This window comes from Saccopteryx leptura, chromosome 2 (genome assembly GCF_036850995.1).
Source record: "Saccopteryx leptura isolate mSacLep1 chromosome 2, mSacLep1_pri_phased_curated, whole genome shotgun sequence".
Lineage (NCBI taxonomy): Eukaryota > Metazoa > Chordata > Mammalia > Chiroptera > Emballonuridae > Saccopteryx > Saccopteryx leptura.
In genome coordinates, this window is record NC_089504.1 from 22,911,326 (window position 1) to 22,923,852 (window position 12,527).

A 12,527-nucleotide genomic window follows, 5' to 3' on the forward strand; every position below is an offset into this window, starting at 1 on the left:
CCACTACTGCATGAGAAATAGAGCATGGTCTATTTCTTCCCTCCACCTCACTGCCCAGATTTTGTTGAAATACTTTGGAATTTTATTTTCAAATTTTATTATTTTTTTCATTGTTAGCTTTGAATTTTTTTTTCAGAAAACATACACATTGATTTTTTTTTCCATTGTAAAATATCTGAAAATGACTTTTTTTTACTTATATGTTAGGTCACGTTTGGCTGGGTCTAACATGGTAATGTCCTTTTCCTGTAAATACTTTCCCTATTAATTTGCTTTGAAAGGTTCAGAGATTTTTGTATGTATATCATTGAATATTCATTTCTCAATCAAAAGCCTACAACTGCTTATTGTTTACTCAGGAGTTAATGATCTGAATGTGCGTGGCAAAAGGTACCAGAAGCTCTTAATATTTAAAAGAAACCTGAGATGGATTATTTCATTGACCAGGGAATTCTTTATGACATAAATAATCTCATCATTGGAATTTTTTTCTGTATGTGTGTTTATGAATCTCATTCAAGTCAGACATACCTGTTTTCCCTACTTCTGAACTATAAATCTTACTTTATATACCTGCACTTGGATTACTTAATGAGATTAATATTTTCTCTGTTTCCGTATGAGTGGCCTCTACCTTTAGCCAATGTTTATCTTCACAATATGAATTATAGGGGTAGAATTCAGGTTCCTAACAAGTGCTGGGCTACCTCCCATTGCAGAGATCAACTGTGGCCACCCTCTGGAAGTGCAGCATGCGTTCCTGGTGGGGAATCCCAGCTCCAGACTGGGCAGTGTGGCTCACTACGTCTGTCAAGAGGGCTTTGAGAGCCCTGGAGGAAAGATCACTTCCGTCTGCACAGAGAAAGGCACCTGGACAGAAAGTACTTTGACATGCACAGGTAGAGATTTTCTTCTGCAGGGCTCCTGTTTTCTAGAAGCAAATGACCAGCGGGAGCGTGGGACCTAATGCTATTCAATTGCTACCTCACTCTGTGCACCGTGCCTGGCTGTGCCACTTGCCTGGGTGGGCACCTGGCTTTAAGTTTCTCTACTGAATCCTGAGAAATTTAGAGGTTGAATTGGGAAAATAAATTGGATAGATAATTTTATGCTGCTATTTTTTTGAAGCTCAGCTTAAATCAAGTGCTTCCTGTCTCCTCTGCTTGGCTGGTTGAGGAGTTTTTCCTCTGTGAACCATTTTCTCAGGAAGCCATATTTACAAGTCCTAACTTAGCACCTGTTGATAGCTTTTCTGAGAAAAGTTGGCATAGTGAAACATAGGTGTTTTAATGTTTATTTTTTTAAATTGTGGTAAAGTACAACATAATGTACCATTCAAACCATTTTTAAGTGTTAAGTATATTCACATTATTATGCATCCAATCTCCAGAATTTTTTCATCTTCCCAAACTGAAACTCTGCATGACAGTAACTCCCCACGTCCCCCTCCCACAGCCCCTGGCACTGCTGTTCTACTTTCTCTTGCTCTGAGTTTCACTCATTTAGTTACCTCCTTTAAGTGGGATCAGGTAATCTTTGTTCTGTTGTGACTGGCTTATTTCACTGAGCATAATGTACTCCAAGTTTGTCTATGTTGTTGTAAATGGTGGGACTTCTTTCTTTTTAAAGGCTGAATAATATTCCATCTATGTACATACAATATTGTGTTTATCCATTCAACCGATGGACACTTGTGTTGCTTCTACCTTTTCGCTATTGTGGATAATGCTGCTATGCCCATGGGTGTGCAGATATCTCTTTGAGACCCTTCTTTCAATCCTTTTGGATATATACCCCCAAATAGAATTACTGGTGACAAGGAGTTTTGAGACTTCAGTTCAAATTCTAGCAGTGCCATGTAGTAATCGCTGTGTGTCATGTGATAAGGCATTATTTTCTCTAAATGTCAGTTTTCTCATCTTTACAAGTGGGAAAATAAAGTCTACTTTTCCTGCCTCAAAGAGTTACTGAGAGGAGATTCAGTGAGATAATCGATGGAGAGCGTTTTGAAACGTTGAAAGCATAGTGTACATGCTGGGTCTTAATGGAATTATATGCCTTGCTTAAAGACAATCTCATGCGTGAGAAATGTGCATTTCCACGTGCTTTGTTTCCTAGCCGTGCCTCCAAGAAACAAGGTGAGGAAAGGCAAAGATTTTTAACATTTGTGATGACGGGTCTGAGGGTGTGAAAAACGGTTGATTGGCTCTGCGAATGTATTTTTAGATGTTGACATTCTTGGCTCCGAAGACAGAGCTCTAAAAAGTGAAATATCAGGGTAGCTTTTGTCTAGGTCTCTGGTTTGACTTGCAGCAGAATTAGGCTATTTGTCCATAGAGCAATGATTCATGACTATTTGGGGGATACAAATTTGATGAAAGCTATCAGTTCATTCAGTAGATATCTATGTAGCATACACTCTCTAGGAGGTACTTTGCTAGACGTGACCTTCTTGGAATTTACAGGGTGGCTGGGTAAACAGGCTTTTCTCCGAAGAAACGTACATACACATCGCATATAATGCTTTACAAAGTCAAGGTGTTCACGGACCTCTGGAAATCCTTGGGTAAGGCATCCCTGGTGTAGATGGAGAACTCAGCTCCACTGCTGAGGTCCGGGCTGGGGCAGGCAGTTCTCCCATTCAGTCATCCCTTCCACAAATACAAGAGGACGGGGGCTAGAGACTGCCACCATAGAAACCACAAACGGCAGACATGGATACTAACTAACCCAGAGATCTCCAGAGAGGGATCATTGACGTGCCCAACCTGCGCAGAAAAGCAAAGACAAACCTGTAACTAACGATGAGGACTCCAGGTTCCCAGTCTTTTTTAAAAAAATTTTAATTCCTATTTATTGATTTCAGTGAGAGGGGAAGGGAGAGAGAGAGAGACAGGAACATCAATCTGTTCCTCTGTGTGCCCTCACCGGGAATTGAACCAGCAACCTCTACACTTTGGGATGATGCTCTAACCAACCGAGATATCTCGCCAGGGCTGCAGTCTTAATAATTGTGGGAATTGAGAAAAACTAATGTCATATTGGACCAGACTGATGGTCATTCCGACCTATTATTGCATCTCTAACAGTACCTTTAACTTTTATTTTTTAAAAGATTTTGTTGATTTATTTTAGAGAGAAGAGAGAGAGAGAGAGAGAGGGAGAGAGAGGAGCAGGAAGCATCAATTCCCATATGTGCCTTGACCAGGCAAGCCCAGGGTTTTGAACTGGTGACCTCAGCATTCCAGGTCAACTCTATCTACTGCGCCACTACAGGTCAGGCTCTAACAGTACCTCTAGAGCTACTTGGAGGAAGGGAGGCAGCTGCCTCGTAGGCTGCACAGTTCTACACGGGGTGGGGTGGGGGGGAGGGGACGCGCTCCTGGCCCAGAGCGTTCTGTGGAGTCACTTGGGTAAGAGAGCCGGGCAGAGACTTCCTTGCCTCAGCCATTTGCTTTATTGCCCAAGCTGCTCTGCCTCCACCATTCAGAATTCAATGGGGGCACAAAGATTAGTCACTACACGAAAAACCAGTGGATCCGCATGGGGCATCCTAAGCTATTAATTAGCTGATGCTTGTAGAGCACTTTGAAGAACAAACATGTTATGTAACTGCTAATTATAATTACCGTCCTCAGCCTGCCACCTTTCACAGAGTCCTTGGCTCCAGCGGCAGCGATTTGCATGGGTTTCTGCAAGCTTTGATTTAAGGAGAGAAAAGACGTTCTCCCTGAGAGCTGTTATCTTTCTGTGAGGAGGCCTGGACGCCCTCAATCAAGATTGGCAGCCAAATTCAATTTCCGCAGATAAAGGGGCGGTGATTTACATGCTGATTAATTCGCAGTGCCCTGCTCCTGATCGCCGGGTGGGCAGGTGGGAGAGGCTTCCGGAAACCCCGTAGGGACAGATGCCGATTACGGGGCTCTTGTTCAGCTGCCCCCATTTCTTTTTTCTTTTCTTTACTTCTCACCCATTTCTTCGCACCTTCCCGCCTGTCCCTTTTGTGCCTAACCTCTGGGTGTTGACTCCTCTTTTTATACGTGAATTAGTTCCAAATTGGATGGAAGAATAGATCTTCATTTTAACCTAGGTTGTTTTTCGTCGAAAATATCTTGGAGCCCCTATGCCTCTGGCTTAGTGGCCTGCATCTGTATCTGTTTTTAATGGAGTGTGAACCCCAGCAAGGTGGTGGGACTTTTTTTTTTTTCTTTCAAAGGCCGGTTTGGACTGGAAACTCCAGACGGCTGCAAATTAGGTAACTACGTTAGTGTCTGGAAAAACCCCAGGTGGAAGCTTGATGTTCAGTGAGTTGGTTTACCTCAAGATCAAAGAGGTTGATTTATTCTTGATAAGACTGTGTCCCTGGCTTTTCATTCTGCACAGGTCATTTGGCTTTTTATGTTTAGAGTCGGTCGAAGTTAATAATTATAAGGTTGATGTTCACTCCTTCCCTGCTCTCAGAAGGGGAATATCTCGTTTGGAACACAGCCTGTTGATCTCCTGGGATCCTGGCTGAGCCCCCTAACCTGACACCAGGTCCAACCACCTCCAGGCTTCCTGCTAGGCCCCCCCCCGCCCTCCCCTCCTTGATTTTTTTTTGGTGACCCTCCTCTTCAATCCAGGGATGCCCACCCACAGCTCTACACATTTCAGATGGAAAAGAAAGGTCACCTGGGATAAATGGACTCATTTATACAGGTAGCCGCCCGGCTGGCATTTGTTTGAACACATGCGTAGTGTTTGGACCATTGAGCATGATAGCCACCATTGATTATTGCACAGCGACTTACCTGCCCAGAGCTCTGCTAGAGGCCTTACTGCTTGATTTCATTTTGTCCACAGAAAAACCCTGTTAACTATTGTTATTTTCATTTCCTAGGTGAGTAATCTGAGACTCATGGAAGTTAAGCAGCTTTCCTAGGGTCATTCAGTAACTAACAGATGGCAGAGTTAGGATTGGAACTCAGGCCTCTTAGCCTCGAAAGCCCATGGTCTCTCTCCTATGCTGGTGTTTCCCAAGCTTTGATTGTTTCTTTACCACCCTGACAGTGTTTGCTGTAACAGAAGTTTTATTTGTTTAGTAATTGTCTTAAAATAATTTAGATTTAAAACAAACTTGTAATTTAAATTTGTTGGTCAAGGACACTGTAAAGCCTCTCTTATCATCAGTCTGAGCTAGGTGTATTTTTTTTCTAATATACACAAAAATTAATACAAAGCAAGCATAAGAATTTATTTAAGTACAACCAAAAGTCATCCTAAAGTATATAATGCATTTTAGGAACTAACTACTCCAAGCTGTGAGACTTGTGGTGGGAAAGAAGGGAGATGACTTTCAAGGAAACACATATACCCTTTTTAAAAATTGATTTTTTGAGGGGGGAGAGAGAAAGAGACAGAGAGAGAGATCTGACCAAGGATCAAACTGGCCACGTCTGCGCATCAGGGCGATGGTCTAACCAACCAAGCCATCCAGTCAGGGCAACACACACTTCTCTGAATCTTCTCTTTCCTTGACTTCCTAGCTGCCGTGCTCTCAGCCAGCCTCTTACCTCTCTTCCGCACTGTTCTTTCTCCTCAAGTTTCCATTTGCTTTCGGTGTTTCCTGGTGCTCTGTTATTGGGCTACATTATGTCCTACCTGGATTTCTCATTTGTACCTGGGGCTGCAGCTGCTGCCTGTACAGTTTACATTCAGTGTTATTTTGTATTAGTTTCAGGTGTACAGCATAGTGAGATGGAGAATTATCTTTCTCACTCTTCTTGATGGGAGTCTTTCCTTGGGTTTCCCAGAAAAGAGAGCTGGAGGCAGAGGGCTTCTATTTATATGTTATACAATAGGGAAGGATGTCTCAAGAAGCAGGTGATGAGAAGGGAAAGAGAGCAGGGACGGAAGAAGAGCCAATATAAGGCTGCCTTGTTGCATTGGGTCCATTGCAGTGCAAGTGATCTCTCCGCCTGTGCACCAGTGCCCCGAGAGGTCTTTCTTTGTAGGACTGCCCTTCGGAGAAAAGAAAGACAAGGGAAGATTTACTCACTGTCTGCTGTCCCTATAGGGCATTGATTCCCCTGCCCTTCCAAGTTGCACGGGCTTGGGTGTGGGTGGCCCAGCAGGGAAGCCCCTGAGTGGTCAGACAAGAGACAGCCATATTGTCAAAGCCCATGTAGGGCTGGACCAGGAAACAGGTGAGGCTGGGAGATTCTGATGACTCCGTAAAGGATGTCCGATTCAGTGGGAAAGCCTGAATTTGGGCTGTGGAATGTTATTGTCTGGATAAATGAGGATTTCCCCTCTTCAGGGATGATAGTATGGGAGCTTCTATCTGTAGGGAATTTTATTCTTTTTGATGCTATTGTAAATAAAATTGTTTTCTTGATGTAATTTTTTTTCAAAATTAATTTTATTTATTCATTTTAGAGGGGGGGGAGAGAGAGAGAGAGAGAGAAAGAGAAAGAGAAGGGGGGGGAGGAGCAGGAAGCTTCAACTCCCATATGTGCCTTGACTGGGCAAGGCCTGGGTTTTGAACCGGCAACCTCAGCATTCCAGGTCGACACTTTATCCACTGCGCCACCACAGGTCAGGCTCTTGATTTAATTTTTAAATTGTTCTTTGCTTGTGTACAGAGATACAATTGAGTTTTATACATTGACGTTGTATCTTGCAACCTTGCTGAATTCCTTTCTTAGCTCTGGTTCTGTTTGTATGTGAATACCTTAGGATTATTATATCAATATATAATATATATATATATATACAAGATCATGTCATCTACTAATAGAGATAGTTTTACTTATTTGCAGGGAATTTGGTTTTAAATAGGTAAAAAGCTAAATCCTTGCCCTCTTCCCATCTGAACAACTTCCTTCATGATTAACTGTGTCTTTTGGAAATAGTGTTACCTCGGGGAACAAAGACCCTAATACAGTTTCCCACGCTGCCAAGCTCACTACATGGAATACATACAGAATACAGAATATTTTAAAAAGCAGAGCAATGTGAAGAAATCTAGTGGCTTCCTGGATAGGTCAGGATTAAATAGCTCCAGTTCAAGGAGTCCCACAAGTATCCAGGGACCTTGTGAGAATTCATTTTAGTTTACCCCAACCTGCTCCTAAGGAATGGTCCTGAGTGGTCATACATATCATTTCCCTCTTGGGAACAGCAGTGCCCTGAAAATAAGAGTGCTCTATCAGCCAGTGGCACCTGCGCAGCTGGTTCAGGGCTCAGCTCTGGGCCTCTCTCCACCCCGCACAAGCAGAACACCAGTGGCATCCAGTGGCCTGCCAGACCAACCACAGGTTGGAATTTTTCCTCATACTTACCCAAGCAAGAATACTTCCTTTTCCTCCAAGTCAGGTAGCGGGGCCAGGCTCATTCATGATGAAGATAAATGGGGTGATTGGCCTGGGATAGTTTGAGTTGCCTGATTTGGTTTCTGAATCAGAGCATGAATGGTGAGCAGCAGAGAGATTGGCTGGGCAGATACACTAAGTCATGCCCTCCCATGTGGTCACTGTTTAAGATTTTTTTCAGACCTCACTGATGCATGTTGTGAGTGGCTTATCTCTTTTTCTGTTTTAGAAATAATTACAGAAATTAATGAGGTATCGGTATTTAATAACACCTGTGTGAGGTGGCAGACAAGCCCAAGAAGAGTCAACTCCAGGACTGAATATGTGGTAAGTAAAGCGATCAACTTTTTCCTGCTAGAGCAGAAATGTAACGAGGGACTTGCTTCTGGAAGAGCCTCTCAATCTAGGTTTTTGCCAATCCCGTCATCCTTTAAAAAAACTGAACCGAATCTTAAAGCTGTCTGGATTATTTTATTTTTATTTTTTTAATATTCATTTTAGAGAGGAGAGAGGGGGGGAGAGACAGAGAGAGAGAAGGGGGAGAGGAGCTGGAAGCATCAACTCCCATATGTGCCTTGACCAGGCAAGCCCAGGGTTTCGAACCGGCGACCTCAGCATTAAAGCTGTCTGGATTATTTTATTTTACATTTTGTGTTTCATATATTTGTCATTGGACAGGGTGTCTGCGGGGCTGTATTTATACGTGGTATCAAAGCCTGTTTCCAAGCACTTGCGTGCCACGCCCCCAGAGTCAGCCTAGAAGCATCTGCTGACTTGGTAACAGGAAGCAGTGAGTGGGTCTCAGGCTGTGACTGTCTCCATTGATCGATGGTCATTTGTGCACAGGGTAGCACTCCCTAGATGGATTCCTCATTTTATATCACTTCTTAGGGTTTATTGATCATTGGGCTGATCAGATGTCATCATTCGATATCTGATAACAAGGTTTACCTTGTTTATCTCCCTCAGGTGAGCAGTGCAGGGTAAAAGGGAATAATAGGAGAAAAGGACCCAGTACCACAAAGTCTTTCTTGGTTGTTTGAACTGGTGTCATGGTGGATAATCTTTGTCTTTTCCCCTCGCAAAGATACACATAAAAGGACACCGGGTGGACCCTGTGGATTCAGTTCATGAGGAGACAGTCAACCTGACCACAGACAGCAGGACCCCAGAAGTGTGCCTGGACCTGTACCAAGGCACCAACTACACCGTGAGCATTTCCACTGCCCCTCCCAGACGCTCTGTGCCAGCCATCATTTGGTTCCAGACAGCAGGTAGGTAGAAGCAAAGTCCCGTTTCCTCCTTGAAAATGCTAAGTGCAGGATGTGGGGAAAATGGGCTTCAGAATCTACAGGGCAGGAGAGTTCACGGTTGCTTTATGAGCTCTATAGCCAGGAGACTTTCTAGTAGAAAGGAGTCCTGTCTTATTGATGCCAGGCTGAGTGGGTTGTTGCTCAGCCTGGGTGTCTGTTGAAGCGGACAGTAATTAGAAGGCATTTAAAAAGAGGACAACATTAAGAGGTGATGCAGTCAATTCTTAATTATCTGAGGCAATAGAGGGTAGCCACAGGGCTTATTTTTGGTAGGAAATGCAAAAGCCATTTCTTACCGTTGCCTGTGAGAGGAGGAGCCAGGGACACTGACCCAGTGGCTTTACCTCTAGAGTGGGGGAGGGAACTGTCCCCAGGTCTGATCTGGGCTGGGTAATCAAGTGACTGTGGGAGCTGGGCGAGTGCATAGGGATGGGCAGTCCCTAGATGCAGGAGGGTAAAGGTCAGGTGGAAAGAGAAACTGGCAGAAGGAGCTTGGAGAAGTAGTAATAAACCTCATTGTTCATAGCTACCACATGGATTTTTGTAATCACATTGTAACAATTATAACAAGTTTCTAAAAATTTTGGTTATAGGGTGTTAGGACTAATTAAATACTTTATAAACAAACCTTATGAATTCATTGGGGTCATCTTTTATTTGGGGGGAGTTGAGATAGTTCTGATTTGAGAAAATGTACCTCAACCTACAATTATTGCTGCCACTAGGAACAGGAAGGGACACAAATTTGGTAGAAATAATAAAAAAGACTGAAAATCTTAATATAAAGCCAACTATGAAATTATACAAATTAGGTCCCCAGGTACTTGTCTATGAATAAAACAAAATGATTTTTTCTAAGTAAATAATATGCCAGAAAAGATATTATAAAATTAACATGGTAACTAACTAGAGAAGCTTGAATAAAAAATGATAATGAACTGGTATGGATTTATTAGGAATATGTCTTTTTGAAAAGATCATCCCAGGACTTCAAAGTCATCTTTCATTGTTTGGTCAGAATGACAGTTAGCTATTCAGGGTCAGCTCTTTTTTTTTTATTCTTTTAAATTTTTAGAAGATTTTATTATTAGAAGAGAGAGAGAGAAAAGGTAGGGGAGGAACAGGAAGCATCACCTCCCATATGTGCCTGAACCAGGCAAACCCAGGGTTTCCAACTGGCGACCTCAGCATTCTAGGTTGATGTTTTATCCACTGCGCCACCACAGCTCTGGCCAGGGTCAGCTCTTCTTACCAATGTCTCATTACTTCAAGTTCATTTCCACTCGGAAAGCATGGTCTCTGGGGTAAGATAGACTTGGTTTTGCATCTTACCTCTGCCATGAAGAGTTGGGTGACCATGGCTGAGATGTTTAATGTCTCCAGACTGTGTTCCTCTGTCTGATATTTTAAGTAGAATTGGATTAAATTTGCAAATTAATCTAGAGAGGGTTGAGGTTTAAACTGAATCATCCCTAATGGGAAACAAGGTACATTTCCACATTTACTCAATATATACTTAGGTTTTGTCTTCCCTGTTTATTTACATATTTTTGTAAAGATGTATCATTTTCTTCCTCTCCTGCATATTTAATTTAATTTCATTTTCAGGGTTCTGCTAGTTCTCATAAAGTAAATTTGGATGTTTTCTTTAATTTTTATGCTCTGGAAAAGTTTATATAAATCTTAAATTATTCCCTTCCTTTCAGTTGGACACATTTGTTCATGAGATCATCAAAGTCCCACCCCTTTTGGGAGACAATTCTTTGATAACTTTGTCAATTTCTTCTATGATTAATTTTGGTCTGTTTATGTTTCTTACATTTTCTTGAGTCAATTTTTATAATTTATGTTTTCCTTAAAAAGTGTCTATTTTGTTGAGATATAAAATATATCAGCCGATTGTCATATGGAATATTTGTTTACAACTCCTCTGGGGTTACAGGTTATATAACCACAGGTTATTCTTACTCCTAATGTTGTTCTCTCTCTTTTAAAATTGATTAATTTAGTGTGGCTTGTCTATTTTATTATTGTTCTTTTCCCCAAAGAATAAACTCTTGGGTTTTAAATTATTTTTCTTTTTTCCATCTCATTAATATCTCCCTTATTTTTATTTTATTCTTCCTGGTGGTTATGTTGTTTTATTACTAAATTCTTGAGTAAATGCATAATTCAACTTATTTCCATTCTTTTTCTGTTCGATAATAAAAGTCTTGAATGAGCCCAGGCCGGTTGGCTCAGTGGTAGAGTGTCGGCCTGGCGTGTAGAAGTCCTGGGTTCGATTCCCGGCCAGGGCACACAGGAGAGGCGCCCATCTGCTTCTCCACCCCTCCCCCTTTCCTTCCTCTCTGTCTCTCTCTTCCCCTCCCCCAGCCGAGGCTCCATTGGAGCAAAGATGGCCCAGGCACTGGGGATGGCTCCTTGGCCTCTGCCCCAGGCGCTGGAGTGGCTCTGGTCACGAAGGAGCGACGCCCTGGAGGGGCAGAGCATCGCCCCCTGGTGGGCAGAGCATCCCCCCTGGTGGGCGTGCCGGGTGGATCCCAGTTGGGCGCATGCGGGGAGTCTATCTGACTGTCTCTCCCCGTTTCCGGCTTCAGAAAAATACAAAAAAAAAAAAAAAAAGTCTTGAATGCTTCTTTCTCCCTTCTGTTCTGAATTTGAGCTGGGCTCAAATTTCTTAGGCATGATAGATACCTGTTCTCTTTATTCTTACTTTTAAGGCATGATATAATTGCTGTTCTTATTTTCCCTTTGATTGAGGAATTATTTACGAGTGTGTTAATATATGTTCTCTTTATCTTTACTTTCAAAGCATTATAAAATTGCTATTTTGATTTCCCTTTGAAGAGTTAATTATATGTTATACAAGTAATGTTTTTTGACATTTACACTTTATTGTTATTTCTAGTTTAGTTACATTTTGGTATTCTTTGGGTAGACTTATTGACATTTTGAGGGACTTATTCTTGGCCAATTTTTGAAATTTTGTGGTTGGTGCTGGATAGTTTTTGTAGGCAGAGTAGATCTAGTTTTCAGTTAACTCTATTAATAAGATTATTAATAAAATTTTGCTGGACTTCTGGTTTTTAAGTTTATTTCTTGTTGTTCTTTGCTTACTTGGATTGCCATTTTTCTCAATTTCTTTTAGAAATTCTAACTATTTTGTTTCACACGTTTTGATGCCATAATATTTATGTCCATGACTGATATCTTTTTTTTTTTTTCATGACTGATATCTTAATTGTAGATTCTAACTTTTACCAGAAACAACACATGGCTCTTTTGCCTTAAATTACACTTTGATTAGTAATATTGCTTTGCTTGTTTTCTTTTGTTTGTACAATATGCCTTCACCCACTTTTTTTTTTTTTAATATTTTTACGAAGTTAGAAGCGAGGAGGCAGTCAGACAGACTCCTGCATGTACCAGACCGGGATCCACCTGGCATGCCCATCAGAGGGCGATGCTCTGCCCATCTAGGGCATTGCTCCGTTTCCGCCCGAGCCATTTTAGTGTCTGAGATTCTAGGAGCCATCCTCAGCGCCCGGGCCAACTTTGCGCCAATGGAGCCTTGGCTGTGGGTGGGGCTGTGGGAGGGGAAGAGAGAGACAGAGATAAAGGAGAAGGGGAAGGGGGGAGAAGCAGATGGGCACTTCTCCTGTGTGCCCTGGCTGGGAATCGAACCCGGGACTTCCATACGCCAAGGCAACGCTCTGCCGCTGAGCCAGCCAGCCAGGGCACCTTCACCCACTTTTGTTCTTCTTAAAAGCTCCCTGGGTACCATTGTTAGAGATGTACACTAGGGGACTGTATATATTGAGAAACATATTTGAGAAAAGTGTTACTGTTTTGCAGGTAAGTT

The 12,527-nt window shown here is 42.2% G+C and overlaps 1 protein-coding gene across 3 annotated transcripts in view; it reads left to right on the plus strand.

Annotated features, from left to right (window-relative positions):
* SUSD1 (sushi domain containing 1) overlaps positions 1-12,527 on the plus strand; it is a 110,446-nt gene that overhangs the window by 38,530 nt on the left and 59,389 nt on the right. For 2 of the 3 annotated variants that reach the window (XM_066367430.1, XM_066367432.1), the window contains exons 6-8: positions 720-899; positions 7,582-7,679; positions 8,440-8,626. In XM_066367430.1, the coding sequence (XP_066223527.1) occupies positions 720-899; positions 7,582-7,679; positions 8,440-8,626 (465 nt within the window). The remainder of the gene's footprint in view (positions 1-719; positions 900-7,581; positions 7,680-8,439; positions 8,627-12,527) is intronic. The other variant, XM_066367431.1, reaches the window with a different exon arrangement.